General features: G+C 48.5%; 2 protein-coding genes across 5 annotated transcripts in view; one reads left to right on the top strand and one right to left on the bottom strand.

Moving 5' to 3' along the window:
- The first annotated feature begins 8 nt into the window (after positions 1-8).
- On the top strand, positions 9-14,687 carry CHCHD4 (coiled-coil-helix-coiled-coil-helix domain containing 4). 2 transcript variants are annotated; one of them, XM_075320752.1, is made up of 3 exons: positions 9-88; positions 1,626-1,724; positions 13,851-14,687. In XM_075320752.1, the coding sequence occupies exons 1-3, from the start codon at positions 67-69 to the stop codon at positions 14,141-14,143; spliced, it is 414 nt and encodes a 137-aa protein (XP_075176867.1). In that variant the 5' UTR covers positions 9-66; the 3' UTR covers positions 14,144-14,687. The 2 variants fall into 2 exon arrangements, with proteins under 2 accessions (XP_075176867.1, XP_075176866.1); XM_075320751.1 differs by lacking the exon at positions 9-88 and adding an exon at positions 157-288.
- A 3,495-nt stretch (positions 14,688-18,182) lies between these two features.
- LOC142249725 (netrin-4-like) overlaps positions 18,183-26,468 on the bottom strand; it is a 99,939-nt gene continuing 91,653 nt past the window's right edge. For all 3 annotated transcript variants that reach the window (XM_075321550.1, XM_075321548.1, XM_075321549.1), the window contains exon 10: positions 18,183-18,948. In XM_075321550.1, the coding sequence (XP_075177665.1) occupies positions 18,812-18,948 (137 nt within the window). In that variant the 3' untranslated portion in view covers positions 18,183-18,811. The remainder of the gene's footprint in view (positions 18,949-26,468) is intronic.

Raw genomic sequence — 26,468 nt, 5'->3', positions numbered from 1 at the left:
TTGCAGTCGCGCTGAGTGACGTCAGCAGTGTGCGCGGTGCCGGAGAAGCGTGAGAGAGCTGCAGCCATGTCATACTGCAGGCAGGAGGGTAAGGAAGGACACGAGGGTGCCGGGGAGAACGGGGAGGGGGCAGCAGGGAGGGGAGAGAGAGGTGAAGGGGCAAGAGGAGACAAGCAGCTGAGTAATACAGAGAAAACAGGCACACTGAGGGTTAATACATTTCAAGGGCATCTCCTGTCACAGGTAATATCAAGATGCCAGGAGGAGTAGTCATTCCCAACAAGCATGGTAAGGTTTCCTTCACCCCTAGTAATTTTCCAGATCTTTTTCTTTTTTAATTTGATGCTGTTTTTTTTCCATTTTTTTTTTTTGTTGGGAGAAAAAAAAGGTTTTTTGGAAGAGGGGGAAAAAAAGGTTTGAGTGGGGAGAGGGGAGTAGTTTAGGAATTATATATATATTTTAATGAAGTTTTGATTTATTTTTTTTAGACAAATTATCAATTTTTATTGTTTTGCACGGTATCAGATTTATTTATTGTGCACATTTATATAGTGCTTTGCATACATTAGAAACACTGTCCCCATTGGGGCTCACAATCTAAATTTCCTATCTGTATGTCTTTGGAGTGTGGGAGGAAACCAGAGAACCCAGGAAAACATGGGGAGAACATACCAACTCTTTGCAGATGTTGTCCTTGGTGGGATTTAAACCAGCGCTGCAAAGTATCAGCGCTAACCACTGAGCCACTGTGCTTCCCAGGTGCACAGAAAACAGGGCGCCATGATAGCTCAGAGGTTAGCACTCCAGTCTTGCAGCGCTGGGGTCCTGGGTTCAAATCCCAACAAGGACAACATCTGAAAGGAGTTTGTATGTTCTCTCCATATTTGTGTGGATTTCCTCTATGTACTCCGGTTTCCTCCCACACTCCAAAGACATAGGGAATTTAGGTTGTGAGCCCCAATGGGGACAGTGTTTCTGATGTATGTAAAGCGATGCTGAATATGTTGGCGCTATATAAAGATTATTATATATAAAAAATGTGCCGCATTTATTATTGGGATGAACCAGTTTTTAAGAACAAAATGGTGATGTAAAGGAAACTGTGTGAGAAGAAACGTCTGACCCCATGCCTCTACCACAAGGTTTCGCCTCCTCTAACGCCTCTGTGGGAGGGCGCACATACGTCTGGCCATGTTGTACCTGCCAGGTCCTGGTTTATGCTATTACACATCATTAGTGAGCATGGGCTCTGTTAGTAATGTGGTTTTCTGTTCCCTAAAACCCTTTATTTAACATATTCTGCAAACTTCATTTGTCTTATATTGCATGTCCCTCCCCGGAAATAAACAATTATATTTTCTAAATAGTTGCTATCTCCATTAGAATGCAGCTATGAGCAGCAACTCCATCTAAGCTGCATTATGTGTTGGAGTCTTAGAATTTTTAGCCCTCTCTATCTTATGCTTCACACTGCTGCTCTTCTCCCTATTCTCCGTCATCAGTCAATACTAGTACTTTTCTAACTCATCCATGAAAAGCAGGGAGACAGCCAATATGGCTGCTATTTCTTATACGACCAAAGCCCAGATGAATACATTTTAATTGCTTTTTTGTGATCATTTCAGGAAAAGATAAAATTATTTTTGTTACCAAAGAAGATCACGAGACGCCAAGCAGCGCGGAGCTCATCCCCGATGACCCCAATGACCCTTATGAAGACCAAGGTTGGTGACATCTATATGTTTAATTTTGCAAAGACTAAAGGGTTTCTTCAGCTCTTCTTTTCCATATCGGCAGGGGAGATAACATGCTGATAAGGTTGCATCCTCAGGTATCATCCAAGGTTCGTGCATTGTCTGTAGGTATCATGCACATTTTGTCGTCTGATGAACAGGACAGGTGTGCAAAACCAGACAGCCTTGCATGAATCCTGGTGGGTAACTTGAGCATGCAATGTTGCCAGCAGATCTTCCCCAGCGATCCAGAGAAGAAAAAAAAGCTATAGAATATCATTATTCACTGCAAAATTAAGTTTGCTACCTTTTGAATATTGTTTCTGTAAGTGAATTGAATGATGTTTGAAATGTATCGATCTGGCAGCTCCTCAGCTTTTACAGAATACTATAGACTGAATACAACAAACTTTCTGCTGTGAGCATTATTGGTTCTGTATGGTATTTCCAACCTCTTGAGGTTCAGATTTGCTGAAAACAAGTAGAGATATTGTAAAAGGTGTAGAATTCAATCACAGTCTTTTAGATGTGTGGATGTCTTTGGAGGAGATTTGACTTTTCAGTAGGTCATAATTAGAAAGTTACCATTGTTCTGTTTCAACAGCTCCTATGCAGAACCATATGTCTGCAACAGTAGGGAAAGAAAAGGTAGACACTGCAAGCCCAGGTGTGTACTCACGAGTCTGTGGTTTTCACGTGGATCACGGACCTCCAGCCAATCCCTATGGTGCTCTGCCAGAGTACGAGGATCCAATATGAGCTTGAGATACAGCTCCTGCTGTAACTATGCTGCAGATTGTGCAATAAAAAAAATATACCGCTAATATCCACCAGTGAGTTGCCGCCATTCCTTCTCATCTCAAGCTCATATTAGAACTATATGTCTCCATAGTAACAGACCACAAATAAACAAAGTGTAGTCTGATCCTGCAGTCATATTTCCTTGTATCCGTCCTTTACTTCTTCCTAACCCACCAGATGTGTACTCGTATGAGGCTGGGGACAGATAGAAGTGAATATGACAGCGGATCAGACTACACAGTTTTTCATTCTTGTCTGTTACTATGGAGAGACACATCTGCATAAGAGCTGTAAAAACAAAGTATTAGGTTAAGGGTATGTGCGCACGTTGCTTTCTGCTGTGACAAATATTCCGCAGCGTTTTGTCAGTGCATGTGCGTTTCAGAGCGCAGCCGAAAAGCTGCCTTTTGGTTGCATTGTGAATGCAGAATTCTTGTGTTCTGGATGCTTGCTCTGCCATAGATAGATTGGGAAAAGCATCCAGAACGCACAAAAGAAGTGACATGTTGCTTTTTAGGAAACAGCGATTTGGTCAAAAAATTCAGCATGCAAATCGCTGCGTTCTAAAATGGAAATTGCTAAATTCTCATAGACTTAGCTGGGGACGAAGAACACATGCGTTTATGCTGCAGTGCAAAACGCTGCATAATCGCATGCAAAACGCACACGGCCTAAAACCTGATGTAAAATTACTTAATTTCTCATTTTGGGTGGATTGGGAAAATTTTACAAAACCCTTTTGAATAGATGGAAGCTTTTACATTTTAACTTTACCAAAGCTCAAAAATTAAAGTTCCCATTGTTTTGCCAGTACTCTTGTTTGGAAGTACACAGCACAGGCTCCCTGCACAGCCATTCATTCACTTGCCCAGCAGATGGCAGCTTCACTCAAATCTCCCATTTGAAATGAACGGATTGTAATTTGCAGCTGTGACGCAACTTTTCTGGTTCTCATTGTAAGGCCGGGGTCACATTTGCGTGTGCCTCGTGCAAGAATCGGATCGCACTGCCCGGACCGGCCGCGGCTCTCCTGGCAGGAGCGGGTCAGCATCTTAGAAATACATACAGCAGAGCCGCTCCTGGCAGAAGAGAAGGCAGCCGGTTCGTGCAGTGCAATCCGATTCTCGCACGAGTCACACGCAAATGTCACCCCGGCCTAACTCTGCTGTTGTGAAGGAGTGCACTAGGATTCCTTTATACCCAGGTGCAGTTCTGTATCTGGCCACGAGGGGGCAGCAGTAAGTCGCTGACACTTTCACATTATCCTTTGGGGGAGTTGTGCATCGCAGAACCACACTGTTCCCCCTTAACAGACTTGGCACCAGTGACCGGCTTAAAATGACTTGTTGGATGTTTTTGTCTCCAGACTGCGCAAGGGAAAAAAAATAAAGAAAATCATAATTTTTTTTTCTTTTATATGCCTTGAAGAGTTAAATCTAAAATGGACCCTGATCCAAAAACCAGATTATCCCACAGTGCAGAGTCAGCGGATGTCTCTAAGCATGTCCTGGTACGGGAAGCACGTACCCTCGGATTATCTGTACGTGTTCAATAAAGGGGGTGGGTTCACATTTGCAGGAAGGAGAAGGATGAGGCCGGGTTCTGAACCAGGGCGACGGATTTCACATCTTAAGACTTAGGTTTCAGGCTTGATTTACAGTCCAGTGGGTCACAGTAGACTGGCGTTTTATACTGCCCTGTCGGGCGTTGTTTGCCAGGGATAAACTACAAGTCCATCATGTACTTATTGATTGCTTGGACTTGTAGTATCACAGGAGAAGGAGACCACTGACTAAATGCTGCCCACGTGGGCTCTGGTTTGACACTGGCATAGGCAGCATTATAGAGACAGGAGTCTGGTGATGCCAGCGGGCAAGTTGGTGCACCCCACAAACTTTATTTTTTGGTTGCATCCATGGTCCAAAGTTAAAATTTAGGACTTTGTCTGGTTACTGTAGTTATATATTTGGCTTTTGTTATAAGTTTTCCCCCCTCTGCATACATCAGACACAATCCATTGTATCAGGGTATCGCTGCCAAGGGCGATGGTTGGGTTTTGAGGGGTTAATGCCATCCGTCATTGGCTGATTGCTCCTGAAAGGACTGGTGTAGCAGGCGGGCTGCAGCTGGCAGCGAGACATGAATAGTCGGATTCATCCTGCCTGTCACTCGTATTAAAGGGGGGGGGTCTGCCGGGTGGGAGATATTGTCCAAAGCTGCCATCGACCTCGATAAGATTGCAAACATGGCTTGGCATTACAGAGAGCTTTGTGTGTGTGTGCGGCGCATTATGTCACTATCAACTCTAACTGCGGGTCATCGGTAATGACTACAGGGCACCACAGCTGTCAGGCCAGGGATGGATAACGTGGGCAGCAGGGCTGTGGAGTCGGAGTCGGAGTCGTGGAGTCGGAGTCGGAGCTCATTTTGGTGGAGTCGGAGTCGGTATAAAATGCACCGACTCCGACTCTTAAAATATATAATAAATTGGGGACAGGAGTGCAATGCAGAATGTGCTGAATATTTTACTAAATAATAATATTTAGTATAATGCTTATATTTAAGTGAAAAATTTATTGTAGTACAATGTGAACATCAGACATTTAATTGTTTTTATGATACAATAATCAAGATATTTGGATAGAACATAAAATATTTATTGGAATACAACTTTAGAACACAAAAAAACTAATAAATTGTAAATATGTAATATATATATACACACAGTGTATATACACACACAAGATATATATGTAATCTACTGTATATTACATAGTGTATTACATATTTACAATTTATTACAGTTTTTTGTGTTCTAAAGTTGTATTCCAATAAATATATTTTATGTTCTATCCAAATATCTTGATTATCGTATCATAAAAATTATTAAATGTCTGATGTTCACATACACATATTCATGTACTACAATAAATTTTTCACCTAACTAAGCAATATATGTAGGAGCCGGAGTCGGAGTCGGAGCCGGAGTCGGAGTCGGTGCAAGAGAATTTGAGGAGTCGGAGTCGGAGTCGAAGGTTTGGCTTACCGACTCCACAGCCCTGGTGGGCAGGACGGTGCCCTGACTGGGTGAACACTGCTGTGTGTCATGTGTGCTATTATCCTGCAGATACGCAGTTTATACTGACACAATAGTTGCCTACTAAGTTAAAGGGATGCTGCCATTTAACAGCGTGATGGTGCATTGCTGTTCTAAGCTCATTTATGATCTTCTGGATCACTTTCTTTGCACCAGATGTGCTGGAAAAAAAAATGGGACCAACTAAACTACTGCGGCCCTACCTTTTTGTTCTCAAGATTGGGGGTCTCAAAGGTCAGATACGCACTGATCATGCATTAATGGGATATTCTGTCACTTTACACCATATGAATAACATAGTTACATAGTTTCTGAGGCTGTAGGAAGCAGGGCTGTGGAGTCGGAGTCGGAGTCGTGGAGTCGGAGTCGGAGTCGGAGCTCATTTTGGTGGAGTCGGAGTCGGAGTTGGAGTCGGTATAAAATGCACCGACTCCGACTCCTAAAATATATAATAAATTGGGGACAGGAGTGCAATGCAGAATGTGCTGAATATTTTACTAAATAATATTTAGTATAATGCTTATATTTAAGTGAAAAATTTATTGTAGTATAATGTGAACATCAGACATTTAATTGTTTTTATGATACAATAATCAAGATATTTGGATAGAACATAAAATATTTATTGGATACAACTTTAGAACACAAAAAACTAATAAATTGTAAATATGTAATATTAGATATATATATACACAGTGTATATACACACACACAAGATATATATGTAATCTACTGTATATTACATAGTGTATTACATATTTACAATTTATTACAGTTTTTTGTGTTCTAAAGTTGTATCCAATAAATATATTTTATGTTCTATCCAAATATCTTGATTATTGTATCATAAAAATTATTAAATGTCTAATGTTCACATACACATATTCATGTACTACAATAAATTTTTCACCTAACTATAAGCAATATATGTAGGAGCCGGAGTCGGAGCCGGAGTCGGAGCCGGAGTCGGAGTCGGTGCAAGAGAATTTGAGGAGTCGGAGTCGAAGGTTTGGCTTACCGACTCCACAGCCCTGGTAGGAAGACATTATCTCCATCTAGTTCAGCCTATTTTTAGTGCCGCTGTTCTGCAGTGTTGAACTTGTAGGAAGGCAAAAACCTAAAGAGTAGAAGCCTATTTTCTTCATAGGGAGAAAAATGATTTCCCGACTTCTAAGCTGGGTCAACTATCTACCTGTAACATAATAATAATAATAATAATTTTATTCATTTATATAGCGCTATTAATTCCACAGCGCTTTACATACATTGGCAACACTGTCCTCATTGGGGCTCACAATCTAGAGTCCCTATCTGTATGTCTTTGGAGTGTGGGAGGAAACCGGAGAACCCGGAGGAAACCCACGCAAACACGGGGAGAACATACAAACTCCTTGCAGATGGTGTCCTTGGTGGGATTTGAACCCAGGACCGCAAGACTGCAGTGCTAACCACTGAGCCACCGTGCCGCCCATATATAATGCTATTCATAACCTTCTATACTGTTGCTATCAAGAAAAGCATCCATTCCTCTCTTAAATTCATTCAGTGAGTTGGCCATCACCACTTCCTCAGGAAGAGAGTTCCAGAGCCTCACTGCTCTTACCGTGAAGAACCCTCTTCTGCTGGTGCAGACATTTTCTTTCCTCCAAACTAAGAGAATGCCCCCTTGTTCTTGTCACAGTCCTTGGTACAAACAGATCATGGGAGAGATCTCTATATTGCCCTCTGATATACTTTGTACATATTTATTAGGTCTCCCCTAAGTCTTCTCTTTTCTAGAGTAAAGGTGACTGTGGAAAGAGAAGGCGCAAAATAGGGTCTTACCCGGTATAACAAGTGGGGGCAAGTGTAGATTAAAACACTCACCTGGTGGGGTTGTGCAGGTCACAACCCCTATGAAGGCACGTAATAAAGGTGGAAGGCAGCGGTCCCGCAGTATAGATATATTCCAAGAGGTAGAGCAGAAAGCAGGTTTCAAAATCCGCGCCACACCACAGAAAATCCAGATGCTTGTTAGTAAATCCTTTCTTTATTTTTTACAGGTCTACGCGTTTCGAGGACATATCCGTCCTCGTCATCAGGACAGGGTGCAAAGAAAGACTATCGATATTATTATTATTATTATTATTATTATTTTTATATTATTAATAATATTGATATAGTCTTTTTTTGCACCTTGTCCTGATGATGAGGACGGATATGTCCTCGAAACGCGTAGACCTGTAAAAAATAAAGAGGATTTACTAACAAGCATCTGGATTTTCTGTGGTGTGGCGCGGATTTTGAAACCTGCTTTCTGCTCTACCTCTTTGAACTTTTCTAGAGTAAATAGACCTAATTTTGATAACAACATTTCTGGGTATTGTAATGCACCCACTCCATTTATTATATTAGTTACTTATACTTCTCTATTTCTTTGTCGCTCCATTGGGAGACCCAGACAATTGGGTGTATAGCTTCTGCCTCCGGAGGCCACACAAAGTATTACACTTTAAAAGTGTAACCCCTCCCCTCTGCCTATACACCCTCCCGTGCATCACAGGCTCCTCAGTTTTCATGCTTTGTGCGAAGGAGGCTGACATCCACGCATAGCTCCACATCTTAGTCAGCAGCAGCTGCTGACTAGGTCGGATGGAAGAAAAGAGGGCCCATATAGGGCCCCCAGCATGCTCCCTTCTCACCCCACTCTGGTCGGCGGTGTTGTTAAGGTTGAGGTACCCATTGCGGGTACATAGGCAGGAGCCACATGCTGTTTTCCTTCCCCATCCCTTAATGGGCTCTGGGTGAAGTGGGATCCTTATCGGTCTCCAGGCACTGGGACCGTGCTCCCTCCGCAGCCCCTGGGGAATCTGCTGGATAGGAGCCGAGTATCATCAGGGACAAGGCCCTGCTACTGTGAGGTACTCTGTGTCCCCGTGGGGACCGCGCATGGAGCGCTGGTGCCATATACACTGCAGCACTGCTGGATGTGTTAGTGCGCCGGGGACTACCGCGCCGGCCGCGCTTATAACTTTAGTCCCCGGCTTTTGCGGCCTAGTTTCGCTTATTCCCGCCCACAGGCCTGCCAGTCAGGGGAAGGGCGGGACGCTGCACAAGACGTCAGTGCTGAGGGCTGGAGCATACTCTGTATCCTCCTCCCCCCTCACTCAGCACAGTGCGGCATCAGATTCCCGCACTTTCTAGGGCACGCCCATGGCCCCCTCCTCCTCACAGAACGCCGGCAGCCATTCCTGTCAGCAATTCTGACGCTGGAGAGGAGAGACAACACTGGGAGGCCTAGGCAGGGATTCTAGCGATCACACAACCGCTTGTGCGGTCGGTAAGCAGCACCTGCGGTGCTGGCCCTACTGGGTGCCGAAGTGTAATATATATATATATATATATATATATATATATATATATATATATATATATATATATATATATATATATATATATATATATATATATTTGTATGCTTGATTTACACTGTATGATCGCACTGTGCATTACAGTCCAGGCTGGTGATTCAGCCCGGGCACTGTTCAATCATTAAACCGCCCCCGGTCCTGCCAGCAGGGGGAAGGGCGACACAGTCGGGCTGACGCCGACAGTGAGGGCCGGAGCACACTTCGCTGTCCTCCGCCCCCCTCACTAAGCACGCTGATCCCCGCAAGTTATCTGTCCCCTTGGGGACGGTGCAGAGAGCACCTTGGCCTCAGACTTGGCGACCACCGCGCTGACCGCGCCTGCTTGCCGGCCGCGGTCTGTAACTTTAGCTCCCGGCTTTTGCGGCCTAGCGCCTTAAACTCACGTCCCTGGCCCTGCCAATCAGGGGGAAGGGCGGAACGGTCAGTCGGAGGCTAGCAGTGAAGGCTGGAGCACACTTGGTGTCCTCCGCCCCCCTCACTTTTCACTCAGGGTACCAGATTCCCGCACTTTTGGGGTTATGCCCACGGCTCCCCCCCTCCACCGTATACGCCGACAGCCATATTTTCAGCAGCACATACTGCTTCAGGGTCGGTACACCAGGGAGTTTCTGCTCGATGCTGGGCCCCCTAGAGTGATGAACTGTATATGTGATGAACTGTATATATGGATATATAATGTTTGTATGCAGTTTCACAGTTCGGCTGTACATATGTATCCTCAGTGGTCACTGTGAACATTGCTCGGGCCATGTGGCACTCGCTCAGCCGGAGACGGGGGCGTTCCCTGTCCAGGCGGCGGGGACAGAGTTGCAGTTTTTGCTGAGAAACTCTCTGGGCCATTTTCACTATCCATGTCTCAGGCTATGGACAAATGGTCGGCTAAGAGACTAGGAGTTTGCAGTCCAGACCGGCCCCTTACACAGGCCTCGGGCACTGCGGGATCGCCCCAGGCCTCTATCGGTCTGCGACGAAGCGTGTTCCTGGGGTGGCCTCTAGTTATTACGTGGTGAACTCCAGCACGAACCGCAGTCCCAGTCCGGCTAAGCAGCCTTGCTTGGAATCTTCCCCGACTTCTCCAAGGGTCTCAACTTGAGGACCCTCTAGAGGATGGGGCGGAGGTCGCAACCCAGGACTCTGTCCGGACGCGGCTCTCAAGGCTTCACAGATTCTGTCCAGAAGCACACCTTCCCGGACAAGCGTTTTACTGAACGCCTTATAACACACGTTGTCCCTTCCCCTCTGACGTTGTTGAGGCTTGGGCTCAGTGTCATAAGGTGCCCTCCAGCCTCTTGACTGGCGGCTAGATCAGCAGTAGCAGTGGCTGGCGAGTCCACGCTCAAGAATGCCACGGACAGACAGATAGAAATGAGATCCATCTATGAAGCCATAGGCGCGTCCGTTGCCCCAGCCTTTGCAGGGGTGGGCACTCCAGGCTATCTCAGCTGCTCTGTCTGAGATCAATGCGGTCTTCCTGTGCTCCGCAATTAGCGTCTTTGACGTTTCAGGCGGTGGTATTTTCATCATCCGCCGTGCACAGAGAACCCTTTCTGCATCCAGGTCAGGGGAGTGGTCCCCACATGTCCAAGACCGATGTAGGAGGCATTCTGTCTTACGGTCACAGGATAGAGCTCAGTTCTCGTCCTCCGACTCGTTGCTTCAGAGCATCCCCGTCCCCCGAGCGAGCCGAGGCACGTTTCCAGGCGGTGAACACTCCAAAAGCAGGAGGAGTTGCGATCCTCGTTCCCCTTCAAGAACGTAGTCGCGGCTTTTTACTCCAGCTTGTTCGTGGTACCAGATAGGACGGATCACTCCGGCCCGTTCTGGACTTCACACTGCTCAACGGACAGGGAACCTGACGGTTCCGGATGGAATTTCTCCGCTTGCCATCGCCCTTGATGGCCCAAGGAGGCTTCTTAGCGTCAATCGACATCAGGGATACTTATCTCCACGTGCCGATTGTACCAGAATATCAGCGCTCCTGCGCTGCGCCTAGCGGCCTACTATCTCAGGCAATGTACTGGTCAAGGCCCCCTCTCGGGTGGCATGGCATCACAGCCTGAACATTGTTCTAGAGGCTCTCCAGAGATTCGGGTGGTTCATCAATTTTCCCAAAGTCAAAATTGACACCGGCACAATCACTGACATATCTCAGCATGGAGTTTCATACTCTATCAGCGATAGTGAAGCTTCCGCTGGACAAACAGCGTTCACTACAGACAGGGGTGCAATCGCTCCTTCGAGCCCAGTCACACCCTTTGAGGCGCCTCATGCATTTCCTAGAGAAGTTGGTGGCAGCAATGGAAGCAGCTCCGTTTGCGCAGATTCATCTGCACCCACTTCAATGGGACTTTCTCCACAAATGGGACAGCGTCCCTCGACAAGAACGTTGCTCCTTCTCGGGCAGCCAAGGCCTCCCTTCAGTGGCGGCTTCTTCCCACTTCTTCTCGAAGGAAAAGTCCTTCCTGCCCACATCCTGGGCTGTGGTCACGGCGGACGCGAGTCTGTCAGGGAGTCTTCCTCTGCCACAGGGCTCAGGGTACATGTACTCAGCAGAGTCCTCCCTCCAGATCACTGTTCTGGAGGGAAGGGCAGTGTCTAGCCCTAAATGCGTTCCAGCCATGGCTGGAAGACAGGCAGATCCGAATTCAGTCGGACTACGCAACGGCGGTGGCATACATCAACCGCCAAGGCGGCACAAGCAGTCGGCAAGCCTTCCAGCAAGTCCGGCGGATTCTGCTGTGGGTGGAAGCCACAGCCTCCACCATCTCCGCAGCTCACATCCCGGGCGTAGAAAACTGGGAAGCAGACTTTCTCAGTCGCCAGGGCATGGACACAGGGAATGGTCTCTTGACCGGACGTGTTTCAGAGATTCGTTGCCGCTGGGGAAGCTGGACGTCGACCTATTGACGTCCCGGCACAACATCAAGGTCCCGGCATTCATGGCACGTTCTCAAGATCACAGAGCTCTGGCGGCAGACGCATTAGTTCGGGATTGGTCGCAGTTTCCACTGCCGCACGTATTTCCCCCTCTGGCGATGCTGCCCAGAGTGTTACGTAAGATCAGATCCGACTGCCGCCGCGCCATCCTCGTCGCTCCAGACTGGCCGAGGAGGTCGTGGTACCCGGACATGTGGCATCTCACGGTAGGCTAACCGTGGACACTACCAGACCGGCCAGACTTGCTGTCTCAAGGGCCGTTTTTCCATCTGAATTCTGCGGCCCTCAACCTGACTGCGTAGCCGCTGAATCCTGGATCCTAGCGAGTCCCTCCTTACAAGCGTCGGCTAGAACCCTGGGATCGGAACAGGGGGATACCGGCTCTTCGGAAACCACCCTTTGAGCTAATGAGGGATATTCTCTTTCACACCTTCCGCAGAAGGTGGTCTTCCTAGTGGCAGTCACGTCACTCCGCAGAGTGTCTGACATAGCAGCGCTGTCATGCAAAGCCCCCCTTCCTGGTGTTTCACCAGGACAAGGTGGTTCTGCGTCCGGTTCCGGAATTCCCCCCGAAGGTGGTATCCTCTGTTCATCTCAATCAGGATATCTTCTTACCTTCTTTTTGTCCTCATCCGGTTCACCAACGTGAAAAGGATTGGCACTTGATAGGTCTGGTGAGAGCACTCAGACTCTACATTTCCCGTACGGCGCCCCTGCGCCGCTCGGATGCACTCTTTGTCCTTGTCGCTGGCCAGCGTAAAGGGTCACAAGCTCCCAAGTCAACTTGGCTCGGTGGATCAAGGAACCAATTCTTGAAGCCTACCGTTCTGCTGGGCTTCCGGTTCCCTCGCCTTCAGCCCATTCTGCCAGAGCCGTGGGTGCGTCCTGGGCGTTGCTGCACCAGGCTACGGCTCAGCAGGTGTGTCAGACGACTACCTGGTTGAGTCTGCACGTTTTCACGAAGCACTATCTAGTGCATACCTACGCTCGGCAGATGCCAGCTTAGGTAGGCAAGTCCTTCAGGCGGCGGTTGCCCACCTGTAGGAAGGAGCCGTTTTACGGCTCTTTTTACCGAGGTATTCTTTTACCCACCCAGGGACTGCTTTTGGACGTCCCAATTGTCTGGGTCTCCCAATGGAGCGACAAAGAAGGGAATTTTGTTTACTTACCGTAAATTCCTTTTCTTCTAGCTCCAATTGGGAGACCCAGCACCCGCCCCTGTTCCCTTCGGGCTGTTAGTTCTTTGTGTACACATGTTGTTCAGATTGAATTGTTCTTGGTTATGGTTTCAGTTCTCCGAACATCCTTCGGATTGAATTTACCTTAGACCAAGTTATAAGTTTCCTCCTTCCTGCTTTTGCACCAAAACTGAGGAGCCCGTGATGCACGGGAGGGTGTATAGCGGAGGGGAGGGGTTTACACTTTTAAGTGTAATACTTTGTGTGGCCTCCGGAGGCAGAAGCTATACACCCAATTGTCTGGGTCTCCCAATTGGAGCTAGAAGAAAAGGAATTTACGGTAAGTAAACAAAATTCCCGTCTTTTTTTGGAAGAAGTTCTTTAATCCTCCTCCTGGCAGAAGTGTATGTTATTAGGTGGGGAGGGAGGGAGATGCAGCTGCAGCTTCTCTCTGAGTTTGTGAGATGAGAGGGGAGGCGGAGTAGTGAGGAGATATTTGATTGGATACCACTCAGCTCTGACATCACACTAGCAGGACCCGCCCATGCATGTGCAGTTACAGTAACCAACATTGGCGTAGGAGCGACCCCAAAATCTGCAAAGTCTGGCTATATTACAATTAGGGGGGTTGTAGGGTTGGTAGTGATGTGTTACCATCTCCTGATATTATTTTGTCTTTGTTATGCTTTTCCAGGTTTGATTCTGCCCAATGGAGACATTAACTGGAATTGTCCTTGCCTGGGGGGAATGGCAAGCGGACCCTGCGGGGAGCAATTTAAAGCTGCTTTCTCCTGCTTCCACTACAGTGAAGAGGAGGTGAAGGGCTCGGACTGTCTGGACCAATTCCGAGGGATGCAGGAGTGTATGCAGAAATACCCCGACCTCTACCCCCAGGAGGATGAGGACGAGGACAAAAAAGATAAGCAGAGCCCAGAAGCGGCACCTACAGAGGCCTCCCCTGTGGCGGTGGAGGAGTCGTCCAGCTAATGTAAAGGAATGGGGCGCCGCCTCCAAGATTTTTCCTCCCACTGTTGTATGGACCATGAGCTGCCCCTCCACCGTCTTATGTAGGGCATGATGCAGGATGACGTCTACAGCTGGAGATCACTGTGAAGAATGTTTCTTCTTTAATTAAAAAAAAGACATAAGTTTAATATAAATCATTATTGCAATATCTGATTTTGGGAAAGCTGGGTTACCACCTATGTGGTCTTTACAACTGTCCGAGCTGGAACAGCAGCCATATTGGTGACCACCCAGCTTTTCCAGATGCGGATAGAAAATAGGTGAGTGTGACGATCTGGGACTTTCTTGTTACTTTTTTGTGATTCTGATTTGCTCCTCGCTGTTTTTTCACTGGGTATGGACATAATGAAGCTCTGTGGAGGAGCAGACAGCACCCATCTGTGCCTCAACCCTGACACCCACCACTATCGCCTCTCCTGAATGCACTGAATATACCAGGCTCCGTATCTGTGGATCACACGCAGCGTGTGTGACTGATGTATTAAATCTTTTTACCTTGTTCCAAGATTTTTTTTTATTTATTTATTAACATTTTTTATGTTTTTGTTTTTTTGCACTCCAGCAGTAGAAAACTACAAAATCCAGCATGTTCTCACAGTCTATGATGATCATTACTTACTGGGAGTTGTCATTTTGCAGCCAATGGAGAACCTCGAGGTAGTGCCCATTGCTAATGACTCAGATGGTGTAAAACTATTGACAACTACTGTGGCCTCTTGGCATTGTCAGGTCGTGGAGGCTGATACTTGGCCAGGTCCGACCAGTGTAATATTATTTGTAACTTTAAAAATATCCTTTCTCTTCCCATTCCTCACCGTTTTAAACTTCTGCTTGCTGTCATGGTGTAGAAACATTCTTTATATATGGAAGCTAAAAACCTATTGTGACCTAAAAGTCTCAGAGCTGAGGGTTTGTTACAGTTGTATCTTCCTATGTGAGTTAAATCAGCAGCTCAAATTTCTCTCCTGTCCGAATGGTTTGTTATATTTACTGTATTAATCTCGAGCCTTGGCTGTGAAGTAAGTAGAATTAGAAATATGTCACGAGGTGCCTGTTAGGATAGCAGGAGACATGGGCTTCTCATGCTAAAGGACCCTAGGCTATCGCTAACCTCAGGGTTACTCCTGATGGTGGAGATGCCTGAGTCCGGTTCCTGGCTATGTTCCTGCACAGCACTACTCTGATACCCCCCTCTCACCCACAAGTATAACAACTATCAGCTGGTTTGGTGAGGTGTTGTTAACCAGACTAAGATAAGCTATAGCTGACATAGTTCGAAGGATGTAGCCAGCGTATATACAGTGGTTTTCTGAAGAAAGGACACTGTCTTATATTAGCTTTTGCCCTGAAAAATGTGCTAGGGCTTATTTGCGGGGTAGGGATTATTCTTGGGGAAACATGGTTAGGGGAAAGTCCCCCCCCTAACAAAAAAATAAATAAAAGCAGACCACCCCACTTCCCAGGAAAATCATACTTAGCAGCCCCCAGACATCTGTATGGCTCCCAGGTCCTCCTGCGATCTTCAGTGGGTGCTCCCAGCAGGTATGTGCCATGCAGTCCTCCCCTGCTTCTGCTAGGTAGATACTTACATCAGAACACACACACACACACACACTTACATCAGAACACACACACACACCTACCTACCTTACCCACCTTACCCGGCCGGCAGGGTGAGATGAGATGTAGTGTATGGACCTATGGCAGAACACATAGAGGGCCAGGACCTGCGGTGGAACGCATCCTCGTGCTCCATTGCATTGCGTCCCATCTTCCCCTGCCGGCCGGAAGCTGTGTGTGTGCGCGCGTGTGCTCCCGCCCCCCTCTTCCACTGCTGGTCCTCTCATTCGGCATCTGGTGAGTATGATTGCAAGGTCTTCTGTATACTTTCCTTTGGGGGTGTCTGCTTTCTATAATGAAGTGTCCTGCTGTGTTAGCTGCATGGACACATCATTATGGAACCGTGACTAGGGCTTATTTTCAGGGTAGGGCTTATATTTAAGCCTTACGCCAAAAATGCTGAAAATTTCTGCTAGGGCTTATTTTCGGGAAAAACACAGTAGGAGGTGAGCAGATGTGATTGGCTCCCCCACAACATGTGATCAAAGGAGACTTACAAGCAGACTAGCAGGGATTCATTCTTGTTACTCTGCCTGTGAATTACCACTCTGCAGGGCAAAGCAGGAGTCTGCCTTTGTTGATCACAGACACCATAGACGTTATCTGGCACAGTGTCAGAATCTGTAGTCGGAACAGAACCATGACAGTCGGCGAAGTTTGTAAAAAAAAAATAAAAATCTGTGTGACAATACAGATGTGAAGATGAATTGTGTTTAAAATAGGATGTCATTCATGGTGATAAGATTTTTACAGCGTTCAATAGTTTATATAAATTTAATTTAATTGGCAGCGTTGATGTAATCCGGATATGTTGCGTGATGGGCAGTGTAGTGCTGTTGGGTTCTCTGAGATTTTATCACACATGGTAGGATTAGATGCAGCATCTCACCAGACTGCATCACACATGGTAGGATTAGATGCAGCATCTCACCAGACTGCATCACACATGGTAGGATTAGATGCAGCATCTCACCAGACTGCATCACACATGGTAGGATTAGATGCAGCATCTCACCAGACTGCATCACACATGGTAGGATTAGATGCAGCATCTCACCAGACTGCATCACACATGGTAGGATTAGATGCAGCATCTCACCAGACTGCATCACAGATGGTAGGATTAGATGCAGCATCTCACCAGACTGCATCACAGATGGTAGGATTAGATGAAGCATCTCACCAGACTGCATCACACATGGTAGGATTAGATGCAGCATCTCACCAGACTGCATCACACATGGTAGGATTAGATGCAGCATCTCACCAGACTGCATCACACATGGTAGGATTAGATGCAGCATCTCACCAGACTGCATCACACATGGTAGGATTAGATGCAGCATCTCACCAGACTGCATCACAGATGGTAGGATTAGATGCAGCATCTCACCAGACTGCATCACACATGGTAGGATTAGATGCAGCATCTCACCAGACTGGATCACACATGGTAGGATTAGATGCAGCATCTCACCAGACTGCACCACACATGGTAGGATTAGATGCAGCATCTCACCAGACTGCATCACACATGGTAGGAATAGACGCAGCATCTCACCAGACTGGATCACACAGGGTAGGATTAAATGCAGCATCTCACCAGACTGCATCACACAGGGTAGGATTAGATGCAGCATCTCACCAGACTGCATCACACATGGTAGGATTAAATGCAGCATCTCACCAGACTGCATCACACATGGTAGGAATAGATGCAGCATCTCACCAGACTGGATCACACAGGGTAGGATTAAATGCAGCATCTCACCAGACTGCATCACACATGGTAGGATTAGATGCAGCATCTCACCAGACTGCATCACACAGGGTAGGATTAGAAGCACTGTCTGAGCACCCCACAGTCCCTGCAGGTGATTTGGGGCCGGTGATTTGTTAATCACTCGTCTTTAGTCAGAAATGTTTAAATAACTTTAATTTACAGTTAAGTACAAAAGAAGCGAGTTCTAGCCGTGCTCCGCAGATCCCACCATCGGGTGCACAAATAAAACCGTAAGCCTATTTATAATTTACAGGAGGAGTAACCTGACCACAGATCCTAAAAGTAGGGTAGCCATAATAAATCAGATATAGTGAGGGGAACTGCGAGCGATCAGGCGTTATAGTGAGAATTAGTGGTGAGCGAGTAGTTGACTAGTCATACTCGTTATGCTATTAGCGAGTATTGTCCACTACTCGCATATTTGTTACGAGTAGCGGGGACAATGTAAGTCAATGGGAAATACTCGCTAAGTAGTGAGTAACCCGAAAGCCGTACGTTTCGTGAGAGAAGCAAATAGTACGGCTTTTGGGTTACTCACTACTTAGCAGGTTTTCCCATTGACTTATATTGTGCCCGCTACTCGTAATGAATAGGTGAGTAGCGGACAATACTCGCCAAGGGGTGGGACATGTTGATTGGCTGCCCTTCACACAAATCGGATAGTATCAGGACCTCAATAATCATAGCAGGGTACAGATAATTGTGAAAACCAGTCTAACCCCATTTACTGTGCAGCAGGATGCATCTATTGCTCCGTGTTATCAGTCATTTCAGGTTGGGTGGTGGCGGACTGTAATGTTCAGGAGACAACTCCCTGTCCCTGTGATCACTATCTCCAGTGCTTAGATGCTCCAGAGATATTTATATCCATATGTGACTGATATCGGCTGCTCTGTTATAAGGTGTACTAATGCTTTATAATGTCTATCATGGACCAAGTTGGTCTGTGGTTGCCTGCCGGTTACTCTGTGTCCCCTCGTACAGTCTTCGGTCCATGATCGCCACCTCCAGTGATTTCCCCGGTAATAGAAGATTTATCCACATTCGTTATGCGGGTCACAAGCAGCCGATCGCAGCACTGGAGCCGTCCTGTGATAGTCTATCCAGAGGAGGAAGCTCGGCCTATGAGTTCCTTGTGCACGGAGGGACAGCTACGCTACTGCCAGATAGAAGAGCGAGGGTCAAGTCCTCCAAGATCTAAGAGCGAGGGTCAAGTCCTCCAAGATCTATTTACATCTGGAGCGGATGAAGTCGATGACCTGCTTGGCCCAGGCGGCCTTCCAGGGCTTGACCAGACTGTGCATGTTGACCAGCAGCTTGTTATTCCGGGTGTCCTCAGGTCCGGCTATTAGGTAGTCCACACCTGAAAGATACCACATATAATCCTTACTTTCAAAATCTTTGCTTGCTTGCAATGAATGGAAACATTCATGTTTACATTGAAAATCTACAGAGATGTCACACATCTTACAGCAAATGGTTTGTCACATTTCTATCCAATCTAAGCAACTTAAGCCAGCTTTACACGCTACAATAAATCTTACGATGTGTCGGCGGGGTCACGTCATGACGCACATCCGGCATCGTAAGTATGATTGTAGCGTGTAAAACCTCTGTGCAATTGCGATTGAACGAAAATCCGTTCATCGCACACACGTCGTTCATTCCTCAAAGATTGAACGTGCGGTTGTGCAATGTTCCCGAGGCAGCACACATCGCAGTGTGTGACACCCCGGGAACATTGAACGACAGCTTACCTCCGTCCCGCGGCTCCTGCCGACAATGCGGAAGGAAGGAGGTGGGCGGGATGTTTACGTCCCGTTCAGCTCCGCCCCTCCGCTTCTATTGGCTGGCTGCCGCGTCATGCCGAACGTCCCTCCCACTCCAGGAAGTGGACGTTCGCCGCCCACATCGAGGTCGTATGGACGGGTAAGTACGTGCGACGGGGTTAATCGTTTGTGCGGCACATATGATGGGGGCGTTGCAAATCGCATACGATATCGTATGCGAAATTGCAACGTGTAAAGCAGGCTTTACAATATTAAACTATGGATTCTGATTGTTTTCCTTTTGAGGACTGCAGAACATCTGGACGGTGGACAATGATATTTTTCTTTTCTTTGTCGCTCCATTGGGAGACCCAGACAATTGGGGGTGTATAGCTTCTGCCTCCGGAGGCCACACAAAGTATTACACTTTAAAAAGTGTAACCCCTCCCCTCTGCCTATACACCCTCCCGTGCATCACGGGCTCCTCAGTTAGTTTTAAGCTTTGTGTGGAAGGAGGCACACATCCACTCATGCTCCCATTTTAGTCAGCAGCAGCTGCTGATTTTATCGGTTGGAAGAAAAGAGGGCCCCCACAGTGCCCCCGGCATGCTCCCTTCTCATCCCACTAAGTCGGCGGTGCTGTTAAGGTTGAGGTACCCATTGCGGGTACAGAGGCTGGAGCCACATGCCGTTTTCCTTCACCATCCCTTAGAGGCTCTGGGAGAAGTGGGATCCTAACCGGTCATCCATTCACTGGGACCGGGCTCCCTCCGCAGCCCCTGTGGGAATCTGCCGGACAGGAGACTTTCTATCATCAGGGACAGGGCCCTGCATCTAAAGGTACTCTGTGTCCCCATGGGGACGGTGCATGGAGCGCTTGTTTTCACAGACGCTGCAGCTGCTGCTGGTTTTGTGACAACCGGGACTTCCGCGCCGACCGCGCCTGTTTGTCGGCCGCGGTATTAAATTTAGTCCCCGGCTTCATTGCGGCCTAGTACCATAACTCCCGGGCCTGCCAGTCAGGGGTAAGGGCGGGACGGTCGACCTGACGTCGGCAGTGAGGGCTGGAGCATACTTTAGGTTTCTCCCCCCCCCCTCACTGATCACTGTGGGGCACCAGATTCCCGCACTTTACTAGTCGCCGCCCACGGCTCCCTCCTCCCCTGAGAGCTCCGGCAGCCATTTTTACACACATTCTGCCGGTTGAGGATTTCAGGAACGGGCTCTGGGAGACCTAAGGCAGGGAATCTGGTGGACACCCACCGCTTTGGGCGGTCGGTAAGCCACACCGGTCACCCGGTGCTGGTCCCCCTAGGGTGCCGAAGTATATATATATATATATATATTTTTGTATATATTTTCTCTGTTCGGCTGGGTTGTTTTGCTTTTGGCTATATACCCTAAGTGATCACTCTCCTAGGAGACAACAGCATGTCGTCCACAAGGAGCAAGGGCGCTAAGGCAAAGGGTTATTTTGCGACCTGTACCTCTTGTGCGGCTATGTTACCTGCAGGTTCCACCTACCCTCACTGTGAGCAATGCTCGACTCCTGTGGCACTTGCTCAGCCGGAGCCTCGGGCACTAGTGGGACCCTCGGCTCAGGCAGACCCTCCTGCTTCCCCTGTCCAGGTGGCAGGGACAGAGTTTGCAGTTTTTGCTGAGAAACTCTCTGAGTCGCTTTCACAATCCATGGCTCAGTCTATGGACAAATGGTCTGCCAAGCTACTAGAAGCCTTGCAGTCCAGACCGGTCCTTACACAGGCCCCGGGCACTGTTGGATCATCGTCTCCAGGCCCCTTTCGGTCTGCGCCGCAGCGTGCTCCCGGGGTGGCCCCTAGGTCTCACGTGGAGGACTCCGGCACGGACCACAGTCCCAGACCGGCTAAGCGGGCTCGCTGGGAATCTTCCCCGACTTCCTCATAGAGGAGTCGGCTTCACAGCAGAAGAAACACCAGTTTAGGTTTCCCAAACGTACACGGAGTGCGTTTTTTGATCACTCTAACTTCAGAGATGCTGTCCAGAAGCACAGAGCATTTGCGGACAAGCGCTTTACTAAGCGCCTTAATGACACACGTTACCCCTTCCCCTCTGACGTAGTTAAGGGTTGGGCTCAATGTCCCAAGGTGGATCCTCCAGTCTCTAGACTGGCGGCTAGATCTGTGGTATCGGTTGCAGATGGATCATCGCTCAAAGATGCCACTGACAGGCAGATAGAGCTCCTGGTGAAATCCATCTATGAAGCCATAGGCGCGTCTTTTGCCCCGGCCTTTGCAGCCGTGTGGGCACTCCAAGCTATCTCAGCTTGTCTGTCTGAGATTAATGCGGTCACACGTACCTCTGCTCCGCAAGTTGCGTCTTTGACTTCTCAGGCGTCGGCTTTTTCGTCCTACGCCATGAACGCCGTCCTGGACTCTGCTAGCCGTACAGCGGTAGCATCCGCTAATTTGGTGGCTGTCCGCAGGGCCATGTGGCTACGCGAATGGAAGGCAGACTCTGCTTCCAAGAAGTTCTTAACCGGGTTGCCGTTTTCTGGCGACCGATTGTTTGGCGAACGATTGGATGAAATCATTAAGGAATCCAAGGGAAAGGACTCGTCCTTACCCCAGTCCAAACCGAAGAGACCTCAGCAACGGAAAATACAACCGAGGTTTCGGTCCTTTCGGCCCTCAGCCAAGTCCCAATCCTCCTCGTCCAACAGGCCAGAGAAGGGCCAGAGGAACTCTTATGCGTGGCGGTCCAAGTCACGCCCCCAAAAAACCGCCGGAGGCACTGCCTCCAAGGCGGCCTCATGACTTTCGGCCTCCCCGAACCGCATCCTCGGTCGGTGGCAGGCTCTCCCGCTTTTGCGACGCCTGGTGGCCACATGTCCAAGACCGATGGGTGAGAGACATTCTGTCTCACGGTTACAGGATAGAGTTCAGCTCTCGTCCTCCGACTCGTTTCTTCAGAACATCTCCGCCCCCATCTCGGGCCGGCGCACTTTTTCAGGCTGTGGGTGTCCTGAAGTCAGAAGGAGTTGTGATCCCCGTTCCCCCTCAGGAACATGGTCACGGCTTCTACTCCAACTTGTTCGTGGTGCCAAAGAAGGACGGATCATTCCGTCCCGTTCTGGACCTCAAACTGCTCAACAGGCATGTGAGCACCAGAAGGTTTCGGATGGAATCTCTCCGCTCGGTCATCGCTTCGATGTCACAAGGAGACTTCCTAGCATCAATCAACATCAAGGATGCTTATCTCCATGTGCCGATCGCACCCGAGCATCAACGCTTCCTGCGTTTCGCCATCGGGGACGAACACCTTCAGTTCGTGGCACTGCCTTTCGGCCTGGCGACAGCCCCACGGGTCTTCACCAAGGTCATGGCATCAGTTGTGGCGGTCCTACACTCTCAGGGCCACTCGGTGATCCCTTACTTAGACGATCTCCTAGTCAGGGCACCCTCCCGGGTGGCGTGTCAACACAGCCTGTCCGTCGCTCTGGAGACTCTCCAGCGGTTCGGGTGGATCATCAACTTCCCAAAGTCCAAGTTGACACCGACTCAATCACTGACTTACCTCGGGATGGAGTTTCATACTCTCTCAGCGATAGTCAGGCTACCGCTGGACAAACAGCTTTCGCTGCAGACAGGGGTGCAATCTCTTCTTCGGGGCCAGTCACACCCCTTGAGGCGCCTCATGCACTTCCTGGGGAAGATGGTGGCAGCAATGGAGGCAGTCCCCTTCGCGCAGTTTCATCTGCGCCCACTCCAATGGGACATTCTCCGCAAATGGGACAGGAGGTCGACGTCCCTCGACAGGAACGTCTCTCTGTCCCTTGCAGCCAAAACCTCTCTTCAGTGGTGGCTTCTTCCCACTTCTCTATCGCAGGGAAAATCCTTCCTGCCCCCATCCTGGGCTGTGGTCACGACGGACGCGAGTCTGTCAGGGTGGGGAGCGGTTTTTCTCCACCACAGGGCTCAGGGAACCTGGACTCCGATAGAGTCCTCCCTTCAGATCAATGTTCTGGAGATCAGGGCAGTGTATCTAGCCCTAAAGGCGTTCCATCGGTGGCTGAAGGGCAGGCAGATCCGCATACAGTCGGACAACGCCACGGCGGTCGCGTACATCAACCACCAGGGCGGCACGCGCAGCCATCAAGCCTTCCAGGAAGTCCGACGGATTCTGCTGTGGGCGGAGGCCACAGCCTCCACCATCTCCGCAGTTCACATCCCGGGCGTAGAAAACTGGGAAGCAGACTTTCTCAGTCGTCAGGGCATGGATGCGGGGGAATGGTCTCTTCACCCAGACGTGTTTCGAGAGATCTGTCGCCGCTGGGGAACGCCGGACGTCGATCTCATGGCGTCACGGCACAACAACAAAGTCCCGGCATTCATGGCCCGGTCTCAAGATCACAGAGCTCTGGCGGCGGACGCATTAGTTCAGGATTGGTCGCAGTTTCGACTGCCCTATGTATTTCCTCCTCTGGCGATACTGCCCAGAGTGCTGCGCAAGATCAGGTCCGACTGTCGTCGCGCCATTCTCGTCGCCCCAGATTGGCCGAGGCGATCGTGGTACCCGGATCTGTGGCATCTCACGGTGGGTCAACCGTGGGCGCTCCCAGACCGCCCAGACTTGCTCTCTCAAGGGCCGTTTTTCCATCTGAATTCTGCGGCCCTCAACCTGACTGTGTGGCCATTGAGTCCTGGCTCCTAGCGTCCTCAGGGTTATCTCAAGATGTCATTGCCACCATGAGACAGGCCAGGAAACCAACGTCCGCCAAGATCTATCACAGGTCTTGGAGGATCTTCTTATCCTGGTGCTCTGATAAGGGTTTTTCTCCCTGGCCCTTTGCCTTACCCACTTTTCTTTCATTCCTTCAATCCGGAATGGACAAGGGTTTGTCTCTCGGCTCTCTCAAGGGACAAGTATCGGCGCTTTCCGTATTTTTTCAAAAGCGTCTAGCCAGGCTTCCGCAGGTCCGCACGTTCCTGCAGGGAGTTTGCCACATAGTCCCACCTTACAAGCGTCCGCTGGAACCCTGGGACCTTAACAGGGTGCTAACGGCTCTTCAGAAACCACCGTTCGAGCCGCTGCGGGATGTCTCTTTATCACGTCTTTCGCAGAAGGTGGCATTTCTAGTGGCAGTTACATCGCTCCGTAGAGTGTCGGAGCTGGCAGCGCTGTCATGCAAAGCCCCCTTCCTGGTTTTTCACCAGGATAAGGTGGTTCTGCGTCCGGTCCCGGAATTTCTCCCTAAGGTGGTATCCCCTTTCCATCTCAATCAGGATATCTCCTTACCTTCATTTTGCCCTCATCCAGTTCACCAATGTGAAAAGGATTTGCACTCGTTAGATCTGGTGAGAGCTCTCTGGCTCTACGTGTCTCGCACGGCGCCCCTGCGCCATTCAGATGCGCTCTTTGGCCTTGTCGCTGGCCAGCGTAAGGGTTCGCAGGCTTCCAAGTCAACCTTGGCTCGGTGGATCAAGGAACCGATTCTTGAAGCCTACCGTTCTTCTGGGCTTCCGCTTCCTTTGGGGCTGAAAGCCCATTCTACCAGAGCCGTGGGTGCGTCCTGGGCATTGCGGCACCGGGCGACGGCTCAGCAGGTGTGTCAGGCGGCTACCTGGTCTAGTCTGCACACTTTCACGAAACACTATCAGGTGCATACCTATGCTTCGGCAGACGCCAGTCTAGGTAGGCGAGTCCTTCAGGCGGCGGTTGCCCACCTGTAAGAGGGGGTCGCTTTTGGCTCTTTTTATCGAGGTATTCTTTTACCCACCCAGGGACTGCTTTTGGACGTCCCAATTGTCTGGGTCTCCCAATGGAGCGACAAAGAAGAAGGGAATTTTGTTTACTTACCGTAAATTCCTTTTCTTCTAGCTCCTATTGGGAAACCCAGCACCCGCCCCTGTTCCCTTCGGGCTGTTTGTTCTTTTGTGTACACATGTTGTTCATGTTGAATTGTTCTTTTGGTTCATGGTTTTCAGTTCTCCGAACATCCTTGAATTTACCTTAGACCAATTTATAAGTTTCCTCCTTCCTGCTTTTGCACCAAAACTGAGGAGCCCGTGATGCACGGGAGGGTGTATAGGCAGAGGGGAGGGGTTACACTTTTTAAAGTGTAATACTTTGTGTGGCCTCCGGAGGCAGAAGCTATACACCCAATTGTCTGGGTCTCCCAATAGGAGCTAGAAGAAAAGGAATTTACGGTAAGTAAACAAAATTCCCTTCTTTTATTACATACATTATAATAATATTTATTAATTTATATATCGCTATTAATTCCACAGCAATTCACATACATACGCAACACTGTCCCCATTGGGGCTCACAATCTAGAGTCCATATCTGTATGTTTTTGAAGTGTGGGAGGAAACCCACACAAACACGGGGAGAACATACAAACTCCTTGCAGATGTTGTCCTTGGTGGGATTTGGACCCAGGACCCCAGCGCTGCAAGACTGCAGTGCTAACCACTGAGCCACCGTGCCGCATATTAAGCATAAATTAAGATGATATACACTACAATTCAACAGTATAGGGTCACTTAGATATTTCCTTATTTTTTAAAGAAAAGCACATTTTGTTTTCAATGAAGCTAACATTAGATTAGACAGAAATCCACTCTATACATTGTTAATGTGATAAATGACTAATCTAGCAGCAAATGTCTGGTTTTTAATGCAATATCTACATAGGTGTATAGAGACCCATTTCCAACAACCACCACTCCAGAGCTCTAATTGTACATTGTGTTTGCTAACTGTGTTAGAAGGCTAATGAATGTTTAGAAATCCCTTGAAAACCTTTGTGCAAGTATGTTAGCACAGCTGAAAACAGTTTTGATGATTAGAGAAGCTATAAAACTGACCTTCCTTTGAGCTAGTTGAGAAACTGGAGCATTACATTTGTTGGTTCCATTAAACTTTCAAAATGGTCAGAAAAAGAGAATTTCATGTGAAACTCGACAGTTTATTCTTGTTCTTAGAAATGAAGGATATTTCATGTGAGAAATTGCCAAGAAACTGAAAATTTCCTACAACGGTGTGTACTACTCCCTTCAGAGGAGAGCACAAACAGGCTGTAACTAGAGTAGAAAGAGGAGTGGGAGGCCGCACTGCACAACTGAGCAGCAAG

Source organism: Anomaloglossus baeobatrachus, chromosome 8 (genome assembly GCF_048569485.1).
Source record: "Anomaloglossus baeobatrachus isolate aAnoBae1 chromosome 8, aAnoBae1.hap1, whole genome shotgun sequence".
Taxonomy (NCBI): Eukaryota; Metazoa; Chordata; class Amphibia; order Anura; family Aromobatidae; genus Anomaloglossus; species Anomaloglossus baeobatrachus.
Note: the sequence above shows the minus strand (reverse complement) of the source record. Positions and strands in the feature narration are given on the sequence as shown.

What these genes read in the sequence shown, in the direction of transcription:
- CHCHD4 (XM_075320751.1), top strand. Translation starts at nt 255, where the DNA reads ATGCCAGGAGGAGTAGTCATTCCCAACAAGCATG. An exon ending in AGTCATTCCCAACAAGCATG is followed by an intron (nt 289 to 1,625) that starts GTAAGGTTTCCT and finishes TGATCATTTCAG; the next exon opens with GAAAAGATAAAATTATTTTT. An exon ending in TGACCCTTATGAAGACCAAG is followed by an intron (nt 1,725 to 13,850) that starts GTTGGTGACATC and finishes ATGCTTTTCCAG; the next exon opens with GTTTGATTCTGCCCAATGGA.